Source organism: Colletotrichum graminicola (assembly GCF_000149035.1).
Source record: "Colletotrichum graminicola M1.001 genomic scaffold supercont1.67, whole genome shotgun sequence".
NCBI classification, from domain to species: Eukaryota; Fungi; Ascomycota; class Sordariomycetes; order Glomerellales; family Glomerellaceae; genus Colletotrichum; species Colletotrichum graminicola.
In genome coordinates this window covers 107,712-128,912 of record NW_007361071.1, presented here as the reverse complement: position 1 = coordinate 128,912, position 21,201 = coordinate 107,712, and the positions used below count along the sequence as shown (strand labels likewise).

Sequence of the window (21,201 nt, the reverse complement as noted above, 5' to 3'; positions counted from 1 at the left end):
GTGTACGACCACACCACAACGTGTAGAGGAACAGGAATGAGAGTTGAGATGGATGGATGGATGTATCGTGCTGATACCTGCTTTACCTACATCGTGCCGGGCAGTGTAGTGTGTATGTACCTAGGTACTCCGTAGTGTCCGTAGGTACATCTGCATGTCCACGTGCCATACTCCGTACAAATGGTGGGATCCGGGGGTTGGAATAAAGAACAAACCGGGGGAGGCAACTTTTGACGAGGGGGGAAGGAATTGGATGAATCGATTGAAAACAACAGGGCAGCGAAGATTGCCATTGCATGATATGGGACGAGCCAGTTTCGCGGAGCTGTTTTCACTCGGGAGGCCCATGTCTACATTACATGACATTGCATTACATGACATCCCATGTACGGATAGAGCTCGCACATGTAACTCCCCGCCGCGCTGCGTGTCATTCCCGGCGCATGTGCACGTGCCACACCTATTCCTGCTTCGTCTCAAGGGGTGGGATGCGACGTGATGGGAAGCGAAGCTCTGCAGCACTATTACGTAATCGTCTTATCCTGCCACATGGGACATACGGTACGGAGTGCTCCGTTCAAGTACCTAGGTACATGGATGGGTACGTACTTAACTGCCCGGCTACCTCACGACAAACAGTCAGTCTCACGGTACGTACTCTTCCAGTAGTGTAAATCCCCAGCTTCCGTCAATTTTGATGCGACGGCGGCGAGAGCCAAGACACAGCTCAGCGCATCTCTCTCTGAAGCTATTCCGCAGCTTAATTGCCAGCCCTGGCTCTGCGTCACCTCCCTCCATCAACCCATTCACTCGATAAACTCCTACAGAAACACTATCTCGCCTTGCCGATCAATCACCAACTTGCCGAGCTTAAACGCCCGCATCCCGTACTCCCGACCGACCGCCACCCACTCCAATCGCGCTTGGCTGTGGTCCACGAGCCACTGGTTGACCAACACATTGCAACGCGCAGAGACAGTCAGAGAGAGGGTGTGTTACATACATGCTCAACGACCAGTCCGCCCACGTCTCTATCCAATCCCGCCAAAGTGGCGCTCCTGTCACACCACGACCTTTTACCTCAGCTCAAGACAGCTCGACACCTATACAGAACGTACCGCATCTCCTCACCCCGTCGTACCTCGAACCGATACTCGCATCCTTGGTCCCTGTGTCAAAATGACGCGCATCCCGACCCGCGAGCTATCCCGCTATCTTTTGAGTGGCCGGCTTTCTCGCCACGGCTGCCTGGCGGTAAGAACATCATACTCCCGTTTGCCGGCTCGTCCCGTACCGGCATGGTCGCCTGTCACACCCCTACGAGAGTCGAGGGCAATGTATGCGACCGTCCAAGCGGCGCCGGCGGCGACACCTGCCGAAGCAACGCCGGTGCCCCTCCGGAAGAAGCTCAAGGAAGAAAAGAAGCAGCTCAAAAAGGAGGCGAGAAACCAAAAGCCCAAGGGAAGCAACCAGACCGTCGAGGGCTGGGAGTTGACCGTCGGCATCGAGATCCACGCCCAGCTTAACACCGCCCGGAAGCTCTTCTCCTCGGCCGCCACTTCTTTCAACGACCACCCGAACTCGCACGTGGCCCTCTTCGATGTCGCTGTGCCCGGTAGCCAGCCGACGTTCCAGAAGGAGACTCTCATCCCAGCCTTGCGCGCCGCCTGTGCTTTGAACTGCGACATCCAGCCCGTCAGCCGCTTTGACAGGAAACACTACTTTTGGTGGGACCAGCCCTCGGGCTATCAGATCACCCAGTACTACGAGCCCTTCGCCCGCAACGGCCAGATCGAGCTCACCGCCCGCGATGGCATCGCTGCCGAGGACGGAGAGGGCGTCACCATTGGTATCCAGCAGATCCAGATGGAGCAAGACACCGCAAAGACCCTCGCCCAGCCCAACGACATCTCCTGGCTCGACTTCAATCGTGTGGGCGTGCCCCTGATTGAGATCATCACCAAGCCCGAGCTGCACCACCCTCGTACCGCCGCCGCCTTCGTCCGCAAGGTCCAGGTCCTGCTCAACGCTGTCGACGCCTGTGTGTCAGGCATGGAAACGGGCGGTCTGCGTGCCGACGTCAACGTCTCGGTCCGCAGGACGGGTGACCCCAGCACCCCGCTGGGCACGCGAACCGAGATCAAGAACCTGAGCACCATCAAGGCCGTCGAGGACGCCATTATTGCCGAGCGCGACCGCCAGATCGCGGCGCTCGAGGCCGGGGACACGATCGCCAGCGAGACCCGCGGCTGGACCCTGGGGTCCAAGCACACCCGCAGGTTGCGCGGCAAGGAGGGCGAAGTCGACTACCGCTACATGCCCGACCCCGACCTCGGCGCTCTGGTGATTGGCGAGGACCTCGTGAACCACATCAGGGAGTCCGTCAAGGAGCTACCGGACGCCGAGCTGACGGAGCTGATCCAGGACTACGGGCTGACGGCCAAGGACGCGCTCTCGCTCATGTCGCTGGACAACGGCGGCAGGCTCGAGTACTTTTACAAGGTCGTGGACGAGCTCGGGGAAGCCCTGACCGAGTCGGGCCTCGAGTCCGACCTGCGCACCCACGCGCCCCTCGCCGGCAACTGGATCCTCCACGAGCTCGGTCGGCTGACCACGGACAAGACGGACCCGGGATCGGCCCAGCAGCGGACACTGGAGATCACGCCAGAGGGCCGGTGCGACGCTGTGCCGCACGCTGCGCTCGCCCGCATCCTCTTGCACCTACAGAAGCGCGAAATCACCGGCAAGGTCGCCAAGGAGCTCCTGGTGGCGCAGTACCTGGGCAGCCTCGACGAGTTCGCCTCTGTCACGGACGCCATCGCCGCCCACGAGCTGTGGTTCCGGGACATGTCCGAGGCCGAGTACCGGCAGCTCGCCGAGAGCGCCATCGAGGGCGAGGACAAGGTGCTCAGGGAGTTCCGGGACAAGAAGGACAAGAAGAACTACCCACAGGGCAAGCTCATGTACCTCGTCGGCAAGATGATGCGCATCGGCGAGACGGAACGGATCGACCCGTCGGGCGCCGAGAAGGTCATGCGTCGGCTCATAGACGAGCGGACGGGCGCGCACCAGGAATAAGTCCCTCTATTGGTTTCACAATATACAAGGGCGAAAACAATAAAACCCCTAAACAAAAAAACTAGGTATCCAAGGCCCATGTACGTGCATCTCGACGCACGCTTTATTGTACAAATGTATCATAACATCGTGTCAAGCTCGGTAATACGAGCGCAGGGCTTGTGTTGTTACTACCTCTTTCCCACGGAGGCCGGGGGGGTGGGCATCCCCTCCTACTTCCAACCCGCCCTTGTGCTGCCTACTTTGCGCTCGGCGCTGGCCGCACGTCCAGCTTGGCTGGCATGAAGCCGAAATTGATATTCTCCCTCTCCCGCAGGAACCGCTCGATGCGCTCCTCCCGCCCCTTGCCGGCCGTGGCCTCGCCCTGCCTCCGCAAGGCCTCGGCGATGTGGGCCTCATGGGCGTCCTTCTTCTCGAGGATGTGGGCCGACGAGTTCTCCATGCGCGTCGTCTGGGCGACAGTGCCGACGGCGAGAGCGGCAATGACGAGGGCGGCGAAGCTCGCGTTGGACATGTACAGTGGGGCCTGGCGGTCGGCGCCACCGTTGGCGCGGCGGTGGTGCCAGCGCTCCCAGTCCTCCCAGGTGGCGTTGGCGGAGGGGTTGCCGCCGGCGCGGCGCCACGCCTTGTCGGTCTCGCGGTAGACCTCGTGGATGTCGCGGGGGTCACCAGCGAGGCCGTCGGCGGCGCCGGGGATCTGCCAGTGGGCGCCGAAGGCGTCGTAGGCGCGGCGCTTGTCGGGGGAGCTGAGGATCTCGTTGGCGAGGACGACGAGGCGGTAGCGCTCGAGGCGGGTGTGGGCGGGGAGCGAGTCGAGGGCGGAGGCGTGGTGCTTGTCCGGGTGGTACTGCTTCACGAGCTCGGCGAAGCGGGACTTTGTGTAGGGGGCGGCCTTGTCGATGTCGAAGATGTCGTAGGGGGTGGGGTTCGCGCAGGCCGGCCAGGAGGGAGGGCTGCCGGGCTTGCCGGGACCCTTTGCCGTTTTTGCGGAATCGTTCGGGGGGCGGGGGGCGTCGTTGCGGTCAACCGTCGCGTAGCATCGAGAGTTTGTTTGCTTCAGGGCGGGGATGGACGGCGGTGGACGTGGTCTGGGTGGTGACGTTATCGATGTGTGGTGTGCGGGGACGGCAAAGAGGCTCAGGACGTTATTGCTCGAGCATGCGGCGAATGCCTTTGGCGTCTTGGAAACCATGGCGAAGCGGGGGATGTCTCTGGCCCCCCTGGACCAGAAGAGAGAGAAAAAAATGTCCGAGTCTCAAGGAGGTTGGAGATAGAGGTCGAGAGGGAGCATCTCGACCTCGGAGTTGCATCAGCTAGTGCGTGGTTGATGTTGGTAAGAAGGTGGTGTCTCAAGGCCGATGGTTCGGCTGTTGCCGCATTGGGTCAGTGCGTGCGCGCCCTCACCTCTGAAGGAGCCACACTACTCCGTACAGTATGGTATGATGTGGGTCAAGCGAGATATTATTACGTCAGCAATAAGCATTTACCCAGACACCAGGCTGTAAACTCTTTCACCTCTCACCTCTTCAAAGTACCTAGCTATGACAGTATGTACACTACAGGTGTCACTCGGACCAATCGGTTGGGGAGAGGGCTGTCTGGGGTGGCCTCGGTGAAGAGCAAATGGAAATGGAGGGAGAAGAAAGAGGGGGAAGCTCTCGGTGAGGGGGCCACGGGCGACATGTCACCCCATGATCCAAGACAGGTTACCCTGAAAAGACGCTTGCTTACTACGAACGGTGAAGGTAGTTTTAACCACCTCGACCCTTCGTATCACGAGCGTTGACGCCGAGAGAGTCGGAATCGAACCTGGAATATGGTTTCAACATTTACTTTTTTTATTTCAAAAAATACATAGAATAAAAATTACTTATGTAGCATTCATATAGAGACTGCCCCTCTTGCAAGAGCGAGTGGCATCCAAGACGATGGTCACGTGGTCCCGCTAAAGACGCTAAACAGGGGTAGGAGGCCCGCACCAAAGGCACAGCTGAGGCGCACCGAACGCACTGCGTCGTCGATTGACTTGCTTCTTCTTCGCACTCCTCCACAACACACACACAAACCACACACCTCCCCTCAAACTCCACGCAAACTCAACCATCCCGCAACCTCTTGCGCTACGCCTCGTGGACGAAACGCATTTTTTTTTCTCGTGCTGTTTCACTATCCCGAGTCACCAAACGACCATCACAGGATTCTCCGAAATCGCGCACCCACGATCCATTTCCCCTTCTCATCCATCCGTCCCACCGCCTTGCTTGGCTGCACCGCAAACTCGTAGAGTCCGGCCCAGGATCCCACAACCTCTTTTTCTCTCTCTCCGGACACGGAACACAGCGACGAAACCACGAAGCAACCTTCTCTCACCTGCTGCGCTGGCAACTTGCGAACGACACTCTTCCTCGAGCGACAACGGCCCTTTTATTTTTGTCGCCAGAAATCTAACCTCGTCTGCCCTTCCTAAATCCTGCCGAGCACTACGACTCGTCCGCTCCTCGAACCCCGATTCACCGCCAAGTGGGGAAAAGCAAAAGCCCTTTCCGCGCGCAACCAACCCGTCACCGGCAGCATCGCCTCCTTCCCCCCCCCCGTTCTCTCTCCTGCCTTTAGGCACATACTCCCAATACACATCCAAATGGCGGAAGCACTCGCAGACAAGCTCAAGGCGACGAACCTGAGGTTCGCCCTCCTTCCTCCCCGTGAACCCCCCCCCTGGCCAAGAGCTGGTTAGACTGACTGTTGCAGCGATGGCGCCGCGTCAGAAGACTGGAAGAAGAGTTTGAAGCTGCCTGCCAAGGACAACAGACAACAAACCGAGGTATGTATCCCGTACTGGCCCCCGCTGGCTTCTGCTGCCGCTGCTGTTGTGGATGCTGCTACCCCCGGCTTGTTCGCCCGCATGCTGACACCGCCTCCCCGCCCAGGATGTCACAAACACCAAGGGTCTGGAGTTTGAAAACTTTCAATTGAAGAGAGACTTGTTGATGGGCATTTTCGAGGCTGGATTCGAGAGGCCGTCGCCAATCCAGGAAGAAGCCATCCCCGTTGCCTTGACCGGTCGCGATATCCTCGCTCGCGCCAAGAACGGTACCGGCAAGACAGCCGCCTTCGTCATCCCCGCCCTCGAAAAGATCAACCCCAAGGTCTCCAAGATCCAAGCCCTAATCCTCGTCCCCACCCGTGAGCTCGCCATGCAAACATCACAGGTCTGCAAAACTCTCGGCAAACACCTCGGTATCAACGTCATGGTCACCACCGGAGGCACCGGTCTTCGCGACGATATTATCCGTCTCCAGGACCCCGTCCACATCGTTGTCGGTACCCCTGGCAGAATCCTCGATCTTGCCGGCAAGAACGTTGCCGACCTCAGCGAATGCTCCATGTTCATCATGGATGAGGCTGACAAGCTTCTCTCCATCGAGTTCACCCCCGTTATCGAGCAGCTCCTCCAGTTCCACCCCAAGGACCGCCAGGTCATGCTCTTCTCCGCCACCTTCCCACTTTCCGTCAAGGACTTCTCCGACAAGAACATGGTCAGCCCCTACGAGATCAACCTCATGGACGAGCTCACCCTCCGCGGCATCACCCAATACTACGCCTTTGTCGAGGAGAAACAAAAGGTACACTGCCTAAACACCCTGTTCTCCAAGCTGCAAATCAACCAATCCATCATCTTCTGCAACTCGACCAACCGAGTCGAGCTGCTGGCCAAGAAGATCACCGAGCTGGGCTACTCTTGCTTCTACAGTCACGCCAAGATGGCCCAGCAGGCGAGAAATCGTGTCTTCCACGACTTCCGCAATGGCGTCTGCAGAAACCTCGTCTGCTCCGACCTCCTCACCCGTGGTATCGACATCCAGGCCGTCAACGTCGTCATCAACTTTGACTTCCCCAAGAACGCCGAGACGTACCTGCATCGCATCGGTCGATCCGGTCGTTACGGCCACTTGGGTCTGGCCATCAACCTGATCAACTGGGACGATAGGTTTAACCTATACAACATCGAAAAGGATCTCGGAACCGAGATCCAGCCCATTCCCGCTAGTATCGACAAGTCCCTCTACGTCTACGAGAACCCAGAGTCCATCCCGAGGCCGGTGTCCAACTTCAAGACTAGCCAGCCCGGTCGGGGGGAGCACCAGCACCAGCACCAGCACCAGCAACAGCAACAGCCCATGCAGGATCAACAGCCCCTTCTTCAGGGCGGCCCGCCCCCTGGCAACTGGCAGACCCAGCAGCCCCAGCAGAGCGGCCAGCAGAACGGTTACCAGGGCGGCGGCAGAGGCCGTGGACGTGGCCGTGGCGGCTACCGTGGTCAGAACCGCGGCGGTTACGGCGGCGGCGGTCGGGGACGCAGCCAAGGCCAGGGTCACCCCCAGCCCCAAGGACAAATGTCCTAGGGCCGCTCACTCATCTCCTCTTTATAGAAAGGCGTTCTGGCGTAAGCATCGCGGTGGAACACGCGACTGCGTCTTGTTTGGATTGTACATAGTTCCCATCTTTCTCTTCTTTGGTTTTCTGGAGGCGACACAGCACGATTAGACTGGGTCGGGGCATCTCATCCATGCACTCTCACACAACACACACAACAAACACACACACATGAGATCTTGGGTTTTCTCCCACCACTCACGATCACGAAACACGAAAAAACACTCAATCAGACCCACAACTCGTCAGCAAGCAACGAAAAGCTTTGTTAGATATTCGCAAACTTCGGCCTGTACCATACCCATATCGGATCTTACTGGTCTTTCTGTTTGACTTCTTTTTCCCTTTTTCCCTTCGGCCTTCTTGACAACAGGCATCTTCTCCCCCAGCTTGTGGAATACATGCTGTCCGGATAGGTCCGGATCAACGGGCCGACGGGTCCAATCATAGAAAAGGACGACATTCCATGAACCGCAAAGGTGCTGCTGCGTCTGGTCTCGAGACGAGACACGGTCACCATGCCTAGCATGGTCACAACCCGATCCAATCTTATCATGCTACCTTGCTTCTTTCTAACGACGGCGTTTGGGGGTTTGGGTCAACAAGCGGCTGAACGGCATCGGCCCGCAGCGGCGTTCGCATGGGAGACGGCCATATTTGATTTCTTGGCGGACAAAAGGAGGGGGTGGAGCCGGCCCTCGCGGTCGAGGGCGGCAGCACTACGGACTGGGCGATTGGTCCGGTTCGGTAGCGCATCTCTGGTTTGAGCGCCGCGGTGTGTTTTGAGTATTAATCAATCAATCGCGGAGACGACTGATGTTGGTATATGACACGGAGGGCGACGGGGTGGCTGGCGTCCAACGGCGTCTGTCGGGGCATGGTTCTGATCATCATGCGTTTTCTTTGGCAGGGGGGAGATTTGGTTGGAAGGCCCCTCCGTCCGGGATAGGAGGAGGAAGAGCGAGCGACTTGTCGTCGGTCGACAACACACCCCGAGATATTGCTTCTTGGTGCCCGAACACACACATACACTCTGACGGAGGTTTCGACATGATCCGTTCACCTACTCTACGCCTATACCCTGCTTCTTGTCGCGAGAGCAGGCTCGACAAACGACCGCAGAAATACCCAAGTATCATTTCGCCCTTTGTTGGCCTTTCTTGGGCCTGGCTGGCCAGCCTCTTCCGAGACTTCCCGGACCCCTGGCGAGGGCGATCCACTCGGGGACGGCCGGGAGTATAGCGGAGTAGTTCTGGCTGGCGGAAGGCAGAAGGGCCTTCTTTTGGCACTCACATCAACAAGAAAAACAACACAGAAAAAAAAACCCTTTTGGGAGAGGGTCGCTGGATGGACTGGATGGCTTTCGGACCGGTTCGGTCATATGTCTAACATGGCTTACGGGCCCTGTTCATTGGACTGGAACTGGTGGGCTAGATAGGTGTCTGAGCAAAAGACGTGGCAATCAAGTCACAATTCTCTCTCATATCCTGGTTCCCTGCTGTGACTTGATGCCTTGTTGCAGTCGTCGACACTGGTAGTACTGAGATGGCGCTACTCTCGACAGACGTTTGTCACAACGATTTCCCCCGTCGTCTCAGGAAATCGGCCAGGTCTGACATGTTTGTTGGACCATAACGGCGGACGATCAGTCTGACTTGGGGCTCGACTGTCACTTTGTTCGACGGCGGCACGTCCCAGCGACGCTTCCCCTATGCAGTGCGAGAGCTTCGTGATGACCGTCCGGTCGCTAGCGACGCCAGTGAGAGCTCCTACATGCTACTACCCCTTATGACGGTGTTGAGAAGGTATTGGAACGAGATGGATAGACAGAGTGTCACGTAACCAAAAACGACGCAGAGGCTCACCCGGTCGTCGATGTCTTTGCGTATATCTCCCCAGGGCCGTCGCTCGCGTGCCAGTCGCCGCACGGGTGCTTTCTAGCTTCGTGGTATATCTCGCCCATCTGTCGTGCCCGATGACCCCGCTCTCTCAAATTAGTTGATTCGATGCAGATGGCGTCGATTCACAGGATTACATCTCGGTCTTGTTGGCGGAGGCGGAAAAGTGCACCATGCAAGTTCTCCGTGGCCGGTAGTCTCTTTTCATTGACACGGATTTCTTGTCTGGGCTCAGGCGGTCCCCATAGGTCGTACAGAGCTTCGTAAGGGAGGACACCGCAGCCGCGCTCATCTAGGACGACCTGGAAGATCTTGCAGGCTATTGCGCCGTGTCTCCCTTTTGCCAGACACAAGAGCTAAATGGCAGGTCGTTCGAGGTCTAGTCAGTGATGATGATAGAATACCATATTGTAATTCAAATTCTACTGGCGGGGGGGGAGGTCAAGGTATGTCGGTGAAAGTAGGCGTAGCAAATTTCGCATGTCATGGCAAGTATATGTATTCTAAAATTCGGTGTTTATTGCTGATGGAGACAAATACGGCTCATTCTTCCACCTTCCAGGTGTATTTCTGATACATCAAAGACAAGGCTACTATACGGCATGAAAGCTGAGGTGGGAGTTCTAATTCGTTCCTTTCACATTCATTTTAATGACGAAAAGCGCAAATGAAGCCTTTTGTCCACAAAGATCAATCTAGTGTGATTGACTAGCACCAATGATCACATGGGTGAAGTCGAACACAAACACAAGAACTGCCCTCAAACATTTGCTTAGAAACTATACAGTAGTGTCGCTTAGCATGGCTTGCAATATGTGGCGAATCCACTGTTGCTACTGCTACAACTGCACTTAAGAGGTGATATCACAACATAATACTAATATTATGTTCATCAGTGACACTCTGGATGTTCTGGCCATCAATACATGTTTAAGGACTTTTCGTCTATTAGAGTATCTATACTAAGCTTCCACTTGAACCCCTTTCACCATATCTTCTGAAGAACTTTGACAACTGCTAGTCAAAGATTCAAGGAACTAGTTTTCAAGACTTGCTTAGATTACTGCGGAGTATAGAAGCCTATCATCATAGCTGGGTGAATTGGTTGAATTGCCACAATATGAATCATAAGATACCTGTTTTGCACAACCTGTCCTGCATGTCAACGGCTTTAGCTTGACCTGTGATCTGCTTTATTCTGGTCATGGTGCCTTCATATAGTTTATTTCCCCCAGCAACTCGTCCCAGGTTGTGCGATCCGTCTCTCATGGCCCTTCCCATTTTGGGTTCACAACTCAGTGCCCGGTTGGTACCTCGTGGCCTCGATAGCCTTATCTAGTTATGTCCCCATGAAACAAAACATCATAACAAACAACTTCACTTTCCTCGTCAGTATAAGCGGTTAGTTTGCGCTCTATCCTCGAAAATAGTACCTAGCTTTATCCGGGTAAGTTGATTAAATCCTCTTGCATCCTGTACAAGTTATCCTCCGCATCTACAGCATTTCTGTTTTCCGTCAGCTCAGTCCTAGACTTCCTCCAGACCGCTTGGCACCACTCAGAGTATTTCACAACATACTGGTGACTTTCATCGAGAGGGGATTCGGACTGACACATCGACAGCTTGGAATCATCGCTCTTATACTTCTGCGTAACTACATTTGCTTCCCAGTGAGTTTACCAACAGCCCATCATCGACTGTACTTTCCCTGCCTCCACGCCTCAATACCAAGAATATCGTTGTTCTTCGACTTCGCAAGTCGTGTTGCCAACTTCCAACACGCAAATCACCATTCCACTCACCTGTCTCTTCACCGCATCGGCTTCTGAGTTTCTTCCACAAACGCTTCTGCTCACCTTCCTACATACATTTCAGAAAGACCAGGCGCCTAAGCTGAACTCCGTGACTTCCTTGGAACCAGAATTCTCTGGAGGAAGGAATCAAGAAGGCAGGCTCCCTCTTCGTACGGCATCTTCTGTTAAATTCCCGGCCTTCACTCTCCATTTGCATTTCGTTCCTACTTCAAATACCCGATCTCAGTCTGTCTAACTCGTTGCATCATTCTAGTATCAATCACCCTCCGAGTCTCTCTCACGATGGCTCCTAATCCCTCCCGCAAGGGCCCAGACCTCAAGATGACCATGACCACCAGAGCCAACACCGGTGTTCAGGGAAACGCCGGCATTCAGAAGATCACTGCTTCCAAAGGGACCAAGAACGAGAAAGCTTCCAAGGCCGATTCGAAGGAGAATAAATTTAACACCTTCCACCCTTTCGGAACCAGGCTTCCCCGGGAACTTGCAGTCATGATCATCGAGGAGGCGGTCGAATGCGGTCCTGCCATTGCTTACGCTGAATGCAAGATGGACAAGTACGACTCTCTGAGACTCGCTTTGACTAACGGAAAAGATGGTAACGCGTCCAAATTCAAGGAGTTGATCCGTCTGGCCAAGCTGCTCCCCGACTTCCGGTGCATCATTGAGCGCCGCTTCGGACAATCCTTGGACGAGAACGTCGCGAAGGATCCGAGACTTGGTATCCGCAAAGAGAAAGACCTGATGGTCATGAATTTCAATGGACGAGGAGTCCAGTTCTTGAACTGGATCACTATGGCGGTGATTTCAATCAATCGCTCTGAGCTCGCTCCCGGTATCCGCAACGTGGGCGTTCGGTTCAACGATGCCAAATGCGACGGTATTTCCATCTGCTACGGTTGCGCAGCTTGTGTCGATGACATTGTCCTGAAGAATTCCTGCGCGTGGGAGCTCGCCTTCTTCTGCCAGAACCTCTCTGACGCCGACGACATCTTCGTTCTTGTCCTCTTGAGAGGCACAGATGTTGTGGGCAACAACGTCAACAAGCATGCGAACCTGATGAAGACTCTGATTGGTATGTTTACAGGTCCTCGGAATCCGCAACCCGACTTCGTGTGCGATATACTGACCCCAGCCATTCAGCCGACTCCAAGACCATTCGCGGCCACGCTTCCTTTGAGGACGCCAATCGAACATGGGTTGAAGTGAGTCGGCACACCCCGCGTGCCCATCTGGCCCTGGTTAAGTCTCATGTTCTTCTACCCGTTCTCTCTCTCTGCAGGGCAGCTCAGAGCATCAATGCCAACCAAGTCTCGCGCCTCGTTGGCGCTCAAGCGCGTCGACGCGTGCGCTTTCGCGTCCTTGTTGGCTCTCGCTGGAAGGATGCTACACTGAAGATCTGATTTGAGCAAAGGGCTCGTCGCGCACGACACTTTCCAAAGGTTTGGCTTTTAGGGACATGGCAAGTTTGGCGTATACAAAATGGGGCATGGGGTTCCGGTTCGGCGGTTTGAGAAAGAATGATTGCTTTCCCGGGGAGATGCATGATTCCGCATGGGAAAGGGACTCCAAAGGGCTTGGGATTCAGGTGCACAAGTGCATCTTCCGAGGTCGATATGCCCAGATAGATGAGTTCCCTTCCATGGAAAGATATGAGCGTCTACATGATCCTACACGGGCTCAACCACCTTGAATGGCGCTGTGCCTCCATCTAAGTGATGTCACGGTAATGCCACCCGAGATTCGTTGCATGACACTACATAAACTATACGTTAGTCATGACCGCTGCTGAGGATTTGTCAACTTCCGTAATCCGCTTGGGCGCTCGTACGATCTGAGGATTCGTGCCCATCTCACTACCGGACCGACCGCTTCCTACCAACCATTACTGCAACATGAAAATGCGGTGGCTGATAGACCCATGCGGTTCGAACCGGTCCGACTCGGCGGCGATGTGGGCCGCCCACGTTCGGATGCGAGCCGCTCGCTCGGCTTCACTTCCGATCGGCGTCTTATCTTGAGGATTCCCCATGTAAGTTTACGTTGCTGCTCGTCAAACCCAACGCCCATCTCGGGACCCATCTAGTCATCGGGCGCTATCGGAGTTTTCTGTTTAGAAAGCGTCAAGGGCCTGACTAGTTTCGCCCGGCGTCATCCGGCATGAGAGCGATTGCTGTGAGCCAGTTCGGCCTTTAATCATCCTAGTGCCGCGCATGTCACCCGTCCAGGCGCACATGTCTGCAGGTGATGTCACAGATACAGATACTTAATGGGTAGGTTGGGTTCGCATTCACATCAGAGCATCGGCAACCTATGCTATTGGGATGGGATCTGGTCCCTGTCGCGGTGAATATGACGACCAAAGCTGAACACCACAACGAAGGGCCTCAATGGCCCGCGGCCTGCATCGACGTCTTACAAGCGATGAGATTGGTACGTGAACACAACCCCCGATGCCATCGTAAGCGCTCGCGCTTGGCTGACCAGACATAGGCTGCAATACAATCAGCCCCGAAGCTGCTCAGCTCGTGGCTGTACGTCCCCTTTGGCATCATGACGATGCTCGCCGTGTGCTTTGGCGTCACCGTCCTTTTCGACACGGCGGGCGTCTCGTTTCCAGCGTCGGTGGCCTGCCTGATCATCCTATTTTTCGGACTTCTGCTCTCCGAGCTAGTGCTGGGAAGCCACAGGACCAAGGCCATCGTCGCCGTTATCGAAGTGCCGGTGAGAGCGGACCCTTCAGTCCGGCGCGTTCGAGTCGCAGTGCTGACGTTGGCAGGCGGGATGGTCCCTCCGTTGGATCAACATCATGTTCACGCCGGCCTTTATCATGCTGCCCCTGAGTCCGCCCGTCGGAATCATTGAAGTCATGAAGATGATCGCCGTCTTCGGTAAGTCCCCGGCCCTGCCAGAGGATTTCCACCCGGAAATAGAAACTCATAAGCCCATGTAGTCATCGGCTTCGTCGCCATGATGGCTCTGGCCGCGTACCTCACCCGTGGCCTCCAGCTCCTCCTCGGCTCGTCGAAGCGTGCCATCACCGAGCGCGCAGAGGAGATGGGCAACGAGACCGACGACATTCCCCTCGCCGACACCCCTCCGCGGACCGATTCGGTCCCGGGATCGCGCACCATCTCCGCCGCCCCGTCGTCGTTGTCTCTCAACACCCTCGCGCCACCCCCGCTGTCGCTCAACGCGTCCCACAACTTCCTGCCCGAAGCAAGCTCGCCCATCAGGCCGTCGGGTGTGGAAAGCGACGGAGCCGAGAGTCCTCAGAACCATCAGCTCCCGCCGCAAGTCCCTGTACCGATGCCCCGAGCTCAGCTCTTGGCGGCATGGATTTGCGGGCACTTGAACTGGGTCATCTACGCCTCCGTGTTCACCTTCGCTGGTTTGCCTCTCTACTACACTACAGGGTACGCCATGCCTCTCCACCTGAGTCTCATTCTGCTCATCTACTTCGCCGCCATGTCGATCCCTGAGCACTGGCGACAGTACCTCCACCCTGTGCTCGTCACCTCCCTGTTCTCCGTCCTCGGGATCTGGGCCCTCGCCGCCGTCAAGGGCGACGACCTCCCGGGCACCCTGCGGTCGTTCCGGACGGGCGCCAACTACACCTACCTCTGGCTCCACACGAGCTCGGGCCGCTCGCCCGGCGCGGGCGACATCCTCGGCACCGTCCTCGACGCGAGCATCGTATCCCTCGCGCTGCCAATGTACCAGTACCGCCGCGAGCTGAGGCAGAACTTCACGGCCATCGTGGTGCCCAACGTCGCCATGGCCGTCGGCTGCCTCTTCTCGTACCCCGCGATCTGCTACGCCATCGGCATCGGCGCGGAGCGGTCGCTGGCGTTCGCCTCCCGCAGCTTGACACTCGCCCTGGCGATCCCCGCGACGGAGAACTTGGGAGGCGACCTCAACACCGTCGCCGCTGTGGGCATCATGAGCGGAATCGTCGGGGTGCTGTTCGGCCAGCGCATATTGGCCTGGCTGAGGATACCCGAAGGTAAGCATGAAAAAAGAAAAGAGAAAGAGAAACAAAACCCTCCTTCGTAGAGGCAGGGAAATCACGGGCGAAGCTGACACGGGTGCCTAGATGACTACATCACCCGCGGCGTCACGCTGGGCGCGAACTCGTCTGCCATCGCCACGGCCTTGCTTCTCCGAACCGATCCGCGCGCGGCCGCGCTGTCGAGTCTGTCGATGAGCCTGTTCGGCACCATCACCGTCTTGTTCACATCCATACCGCCGATCGCGGGCGTTGTGAAGTCGTTGGTTACCTGACGGCCGGGAGGTCAAACTCGCAGGCTTCCGCTTCGTCCAAGGAGGTCCCCGATGCACGCCATGATCATCCGATTGATGACAAGACCATCAATATAGCCTATACACTTGGCCGGGGATCTTGAAATACCGCGTGGAGTAACCACCTCATCAGCACACCAAGAAAGACAACGCGTCGTCTGGTGGTCCGTTATTGCCGACTACCCCGTCTCGAGCGCTAGCCATGTTCTTCCACACACGTGCTGGGCATCTATCAAGTGCGAAGGAGGCGTTTTATCTTGCAGGGGACAAAAAAGAGAGAGCTTCGGGCGAGCCGGCTCCCTAGGCCCAGTCCGGTATCATGACTACCCCAAGCATTACCGATGCATTTCAAAATGAGTAAGCTTACAATGCCGAAGCATACGCCATCGCCCTGTGGCAGACTGAGTAACTCGCTGCTGTGTAGCTTTGTGCCTCCTTTTATATGCGAGGCGGGTCGAAGCAAAAAGCCTGGCTCTCAAGCGCTAGGGACTGTGTCCCGCCCGATGAACCTTCAACATGGAACGGCACATGGGTCTGATGGACTGCGTTGGCTGTTTGGTCGTCAACGATGTGCCATGAAACCCCGTTGCGATTTCGATGCCACAGAGTCGAGTCCACAAGAATACTCATGTCCGCAGTCCGCGCACCGCTGTCGCATGGGGGAACGCAGGCGAGTCAGTCGTTTCGGGATGGGAATCATGAACCAGGGTATAAGCCTGCTCCCGCACCACTCGACAACAGTCCGATATGGATATCCAAGGCCTGAGTTCACGTGAATAGAACCTTCATTACCAATGTCGTCCAAAATCGGGAACTCTGCTTGCCGTGTTGATACGCATGCAGCAAGGATGGTTCTACTCGTATCAATGTAGCTAGATACATAGGCTCTTGTCGTCAACAAACCAGAGACCAGGGCCTGCGAATCCCGCAAACGAGTCGCTCAAAAACAACCTTTTCAATTCTCATCCGCCCCGAGTACGTTTGACGGACAACGTGCCCCTAGCTGTGCCACACACGTCTATGCATCACTGCATCACGTCAAACCAGTCGAGGTCGTTGTAAGTATTGGCAGGTATAAAGATGATGAACACCGCGTAGATTAGGAGACGACGGGCGATAAACAGACAATTGCATTCCAGTAGCCATACCTAGAGGCCTTGCACAACCAGCCGAGCCATGTTCCCATCCTAACAAAAATCGAATCGTGTAAATCGTACAGACGGAGACTTCTACTCCCGCAATTTTCTCTTTCTTTCGGAGTCACGAACCATAGATGTCGACCCACAGAAACGTCCATAGGCACCCCGCTGGGCCTCACCTGACTGGAAGATGACAGAGGAGAAGACAAGGGTTATTTCCGCTCTTCAAAGTAGAACTTGCCGAGCTTGTCGCCGCCCTGGGCACTTCCCAGCGTGGCGTTACCCGGGCGCAACTCGCCGCCGTCCAGCTTCTCCCGTAGGAGGCGCTCGGCGGCATCTCTAGTTGTGGGTATTGTGTTGACTTTGCCTTCTTGGGTGAGCTGAGAGGTGGGGACAGGGAATTTGTTGGTGGTGTCGACGTACATCTCGTCACCGGGCACTCCGGGGCTGTCGGTGGTCGTACCGTCCGTCATGCGCGCGTCACGTCGTTCTTGCATGGCAGCGGCGCTCGTTGGGGTATCACCTCCCATGACCACGTCGCGATTCCGCTGCGTCGGGATGCCGTCGTTGCTGAGGCCGGAGGCGCTTCTCTCTAGGCCCCAGACGCCGGCCTGGCCGGCGACACCGGGTATGGGGCGGCGCTGGTAGATGGGGCCGGAGACGGTACTGTTGGCGCCCTCGCCAAAGCCGACGAGGCTGGCGGATCCGTCGTCGCTCATACGGTCGTCATAGCCCCCGGTGGAGCGGGCGGTGTCCTCGTCCATCTGTTCGGGGTCAGCGCTCGTGCTGGCGACGGAGTCGGCCTCGCGGTAGTTGGTATCCATGCTGAACATGTCCTCGTCCTGCTCGCCGGGGGCGGTGCGGGTCTCGTTGTCATCGCCAACATAGCTCTCGGTGGCGCTAGCGGTACCGACGGTGCTCATCTTGGTGACAGCCGTGGGCTGACCGTGGACGTCGAAGTAGGCAGGGGTGAGGTGGGTGCTGGGCGGGTAGCCGGGAGGGAAGCCAGTCGAGGTGGGGGTGGTCTGGGGAGAGATGGAAGAGGCGACATTCTGTTGGTTCAGCGGGGCGCGCAAAGTCGAGACTCGCTCTAGTCCGGCGAGGCGGGAGATGCGATCGGCGCGCTCGGCCTCGAGGCTCGTGGTGGAGGGGTGGTGGGTGTGACCGCGGCTGCCAGCGGGACCCTGAGGGAAGTGACCTCGATGACCATCTTTGATAGCGGTGGTAGAGAGGGCAGACATGGACGTTGTGGTGCTCGTGGGGGTGCCGCTGCGGTGACGAGTGTTAGCTGGACGACTGGCTTGAGGGTTACGGGACTGAGGCAAGGGGCAACGTACGGCATCTCAGAGGGGGTGTCTGGCCTGGAGGTAGGGGGAGGGAGGTTGATGAGGGTGGGATGGGATGCTGACGCCATGGCTGACAGCGTTGGCGGGGTTTGGACGAAGAAGACGAGAGATGGGCGAAGCAGAGGGCCAGCGGCGTCGTAGGTGAAGCGGAGGTAATATTTTATTCGGGCAGCGATGGAAGGTCGCAGTTGAATCCCCGTTGAGAGCGAGTTGTGGGAGGAATCGCAAACGGCAGTTCAATGGCGGGGTTATGTTATCGGAATTGGTCGTCAGATGGCTGACAGGTACCGGTACCGTAAGGTAGGGATGGATGGACGGATCGACGTGGGGCCGTAGCGTAGGTAGTGTATATCTCAGCGGCGCGCCCTCTAGGGGATATATCGTCTGTCTAGTCGAGATGTAGAGAAGCAAGGTGGGAAGTCGATTATGATAGGATCGAGTCGTGTAGGTGCAGGAGAGTAAGAAACCGGCTGTTGGCGCAATGTAAGGGAGAAAGAGAAGAAGAAGAAGAAGAAAAAGAAGAAGAAGAAGAAGAAATGTGTTGTACCTAGGTAGGACGAAGTGAAGCGCACCGAAAGCAAGGACGGACGTACCGGTACGCACGTCCTTAGTGGCAGGAGACATTGAGCGAGGTAGGTACATCAAAGTAGGTAGGGCGAGCTGGGTGCGACGGGGTGGGTACTGTACCGTCCAAAGTGTGGGACAGTGCGTGCTTGCTGACTAAGGGAAGAGTGGTCGCAGTGAGTAAACTACAACTAGGTACCTAAATCTCGAGCATTGGCCACCCAGCACTGACGACAGCGGCAGGCACCAACCAGGAACAGGTCTGTGCCGGCACGCAAGGAGAGTTGGCAGGGGAGGAGGGGAGGGGGAAAGGGACGACAGACGACGGGGAAGGAACTCGTACTCATAGTGAGGGGAGGAGGCACGGAGGGGATGACGAAAGGTCCGTACTTTGGCAAAGTACAAAGTACAAGCACGTACACTAGGTAAGGTCCTCCCGCCTCGCTTTGTACTCCCTTATGACGTAGACCCTGGCATTCCCGCATACATACCTACCCCTTTTAGTGAGCACCTACTGTATTTGTACGTCTACAGATACGTACACTGTATGTAGACACAACCTGATTGCTGATTGGGGGAGATGCGATGGTCTACGAGAACGCTCATTGGTCCAAAAGGTCAGATACTCCCGTACTGTACGGCCAAGTAGGTAATTGTTGCTTCTCATCTTTCGATGCCATCACCAATTGCATCTCAAACGTCCTATCCATCGACATTGTTTTCTTGGTTTCAGCTAACAAATCCACACCTCATTAAACAAGCGACCACCACCACCGCCATCCTGCCCGATCTTGGCATTTCTGTCGTCATAGCAGCCTAGATGATGAACACGCCCGGCGTAAAGTCGACCACCCGCGCTTTAAGTATCGACGGGCCCGCCTTCTCCACGAACGCCCGATGCGCCGGGTCCTTGTGCACGTAGTAGTCCCGGTCCTCGCTGCTCTCGAACTCGACGACAAAGACGTGCGTGATGCCGTCTTGCAGGCCCTCCGGGCTGGTGTCCAGCCCGCCCGCGATGGACTTGATGTACGTCTTGTTGGACGTCGGGTGGATGCAGTTGTCTCGGAGCGCCAGCATGGAGTCGCATATCTGACGACGTGTCAGCCCTTTCGTATTGCCCCCCTCCTCTCACTCCCATGCCGGGACTGGCTGGACCTACCGACTTCACGTCGTCTATCGGGACGAGCTCCTTGAATTGGAACTGCACAATGTGGATGACGCTCATGATTCGAGTTCCGTCTGGACGGCTGTGTTGTGCCCAGTATTGAAACGGGTGTAAAAAGAAAGTGGTAGGCGCAATTCAAGTTTCCCAGTCATGTTTCACCACATAGCTGATATAAACGACATACATCTTCTATGCCTTTCTATTGCCACCTAGCCTAATTCTGTACACTGTCTTATGCTCCTCGGGCGCTTGGAGATCGGGGCATCTGCGGGGCCAGGCCAACCGAGAGACTGCTGTCACGTGCTTTATCATCACGTGATTGATTTCCTTCCGCCTGCGTCCTCTTTGAATGGCTTCTTCTCGTCTCTGAGAAATCAGGTGGCAACCTTGGAAGTTAGCTCAAACTCCTGAGGATCCAAGGATTGACCCTGGCCATGCAAGATGTCTTTGAGGTTTCTACCAAGTCCTCTAGTACATATCGGATAATGCAGCAGGAAGCGACCAGATACGGAAGGTCCTCTTCCACTCTACTCTTCCTTCCGAATCCCTCTCCACCCACAAACACGTCACATTTTCATCTCTATATGCATATGAGAACAACGAAGAAGTAACGAGGAGTTATGTGTTTGTTGACTTACCTGCGAGACACCTGTAAGAAAAGGCTGTGTCGGCCATTGCCTTCCTCCTCCAAGAGGCCTTGTCTGAATGGACTTTTGTCTTGGACTCCTTGACTTTGGTCTTGGCGCTCACGATTGATGCATCATCCGAGTCTATGGAATGTCGAGTGATCATGAGTACGGCGATCCCAAATGAAATATACTTGGGGTGCTACCTGCTTACCGTAGCTATATTCGGATGCGCCCGAGGTCTTTGTAGTTTCTGTTGTTTGCTTTGTAGCAGGCATCTTGGAAGTTTCACAACTCGACGGGGGTGGCCCAGAAGTGGGTAACGGATATTGACGAGTGTTGTTAGCTACGTGGCATAGTAATCAGAGCGTAGGATTTGATCCTCGGTTTTATATCTGTGTGCCCGTCGTGTTTGCGGTCTGGGCCTTGAGAGTGCATAACAGTGGGATTAATTACCAAGTTGGCGGCGGTAGAAACATGTTCCCGCTTCATTGCAACGACTGCACGACATGACTTGGGCACTCATGGTGAGTCGGGCAGCTGTTGACGACTGCGTAGGGGTGTAAGACGAAAGATGGTGTTTCGCGCAAGGAGATATTTGCTTACCTCAGTCAGCATTAGTTCATGCATTGTCACTAAAGCCATGACCACGCATGTCGATGGTTGCATTTGAAGGCTTACAGGCTGATCTTAGTCGGCCGCTAGAATGTCAGTCGGCATCGCAGCGAGCGGCCGGGACTGGCTCGTGTGCCAGGCCTGAACCTGGAGCAAGTGACAAGAGCTCTGGCACAATATATAGGTTCAGCAACTCTCGCTCACGTGTCCACAGGAAAAT

At 56.1% G+C, this 21,201-nt stretch overlaps 8 protein-coding genes across 8 annotated transcripts; 4 read left to right on the top strand and 4 right to left on the bottom strand.

The window, feature by feature from the left end:
• Positions 1-1,179: 1,179 nt before the first annotated feature.
• On the top strand, positions 1,180-3,078 carry GLRG_10800 (PET112 family protein; the record flags this gene model as incomplete). Its single annotated transcript, XM_008101485.1, has 1 exon — positions 1,180-3,078. The coding sequence occupies one exon, from the start codon at positions 1,180-1,182 to the stop codon at positions 3,076-3,078; it is 1,899 nt and encodes a 632-aa protein (XP_008099676.1).
• A 238-nt stretch (positions 3,079-3,316) lies between these two features.
• On the bottom strand, positions 3,317-4,270 carry GLRG_10799 (DnaJ domain-containing protein; the record flags this gene model as incomplete). Its single annotated transcript, XM_008101484.1, has 1 exon — positions 3,317-4,270. The coding sequence occupies one exon, from the start codon at positions 4,268-4,270 to the stop codon at positions 3,317-3,319; it is 954 nt and encodes a 317-aa protein (XP_008099675.1).
• Positions 4,271-5,716: 1,446 nt separating this feature from the next.
• On the top strand, positions 5,717-7,481 carry GLRG_10798 (DEAD/DEAH box helicase; the record flags this gene model as incomplete). Its single annotated transcript, XM_008101483.1, has 3 exons — positions 5,717-5,760; positions 5,827-5,899; positions 6,006-7,481. 3 exons carry the CDS (start codon positions 5,717-5,719, stop codon positions 7,479-7,481), a joined length of 1,593 nt encoding a protein of 530 aa, XP_008099674.1.
• A 4,025-nt stretch (positions 7,482-11,506) lies between these two features.
• GLRG_10797 (uncharacterized protein) lies at positions 11,507-12,627 on the top strand (the record flags this gene model as incomplete). Its single annotated transcript, XM_008101482.1, has 2 exons — positions 11,507-12,299; positions 12,368-12,627. The coding sequence occupies 2 exons, from the start codon at positions 11,507-11,509 to the stop codon at positions 12,625-12,627; spliced, it is 1,053 nt and encodes a 350-aa protein (XP_008099673.1).
• A 949-nt stretch (positions 12,628-13,576) lies between these two features.
• GLRG_10796 (uncharacterized protein) lies at positions 13,577-15,508 on the top strand (the record flags this gene model as incomplete). Its single annotated transcript, XM_008101481.1, has 5 exons — positions 13,577-13,657; positions 13,718-13,948; positions 14,004-14,115; positions 14,178-15,230; positions 15,321-15,508. 5 exons carry the CDS (start codon positions 13,577-13,579, stop codon positions 15,506-15,508), a joined length of 1,665 nt encoding a protein of 554 aa, XP_008099672.1.
• A 1,369-nt stretch (positions 15,509-16,877) lies between these two features.
• GLRG_10795 (uncharacterized protein) lies at positions 16,878-18,079 on the bottom strand (the record flags this gene model as incomplete). The annotated part of the gene is made up of 2 exons (XM_008101480.1): positions 16,878-17,934; positions 18,003-18,079. 2 exons carry the CDS (start codon positions 18,077-18,079, stop codon positions 16,878-16,880), a joined length of 1,134 nt encoding a protein of 377 aa, XP_008099671.1.
• Positions 18,080-19,391: 1,312 nt separating this feature from the next.
• Positions 19,392-19,800, bottom strand: GLRG_10794 (stress responsive A/B Barrel domain-containing protein; the record flags this gene model as incomplete). Its single annotated transcript, XM_008101479.1, has 2 exons — positions 19,392-19,664; positions 19,735-19,800. 2 exons carry the CDS (start codon positions 19,798-19,800, stop codon positions 19,392-19,394), a joined length of 339 nt encoding a protein of 112 aa, XP_008099670.1.
• Positions 19,801-20,306: 506 nt separating this feature from the next.
• Positions 20,307-20,644, bottom strand: GLRG_10793 (uncharacterized protein; the record flags this gene model as incomplete). The annotated part of the gene is made up of 3 exons (XM_008101478.1): positions 20,307-20,320; positions 20,379-20,510; positions 20,581-20,644. The coding sequence occupies 3 exons, from the start codon at positions 20,642-20,644 to the stop codon at positions 20,307-20,309; spliced, it is 210 nt and encodes a 69-aa protein (XP_008099669.1).
• Positions 20,645-21,201: the final 557 nt, after the last annotated feature.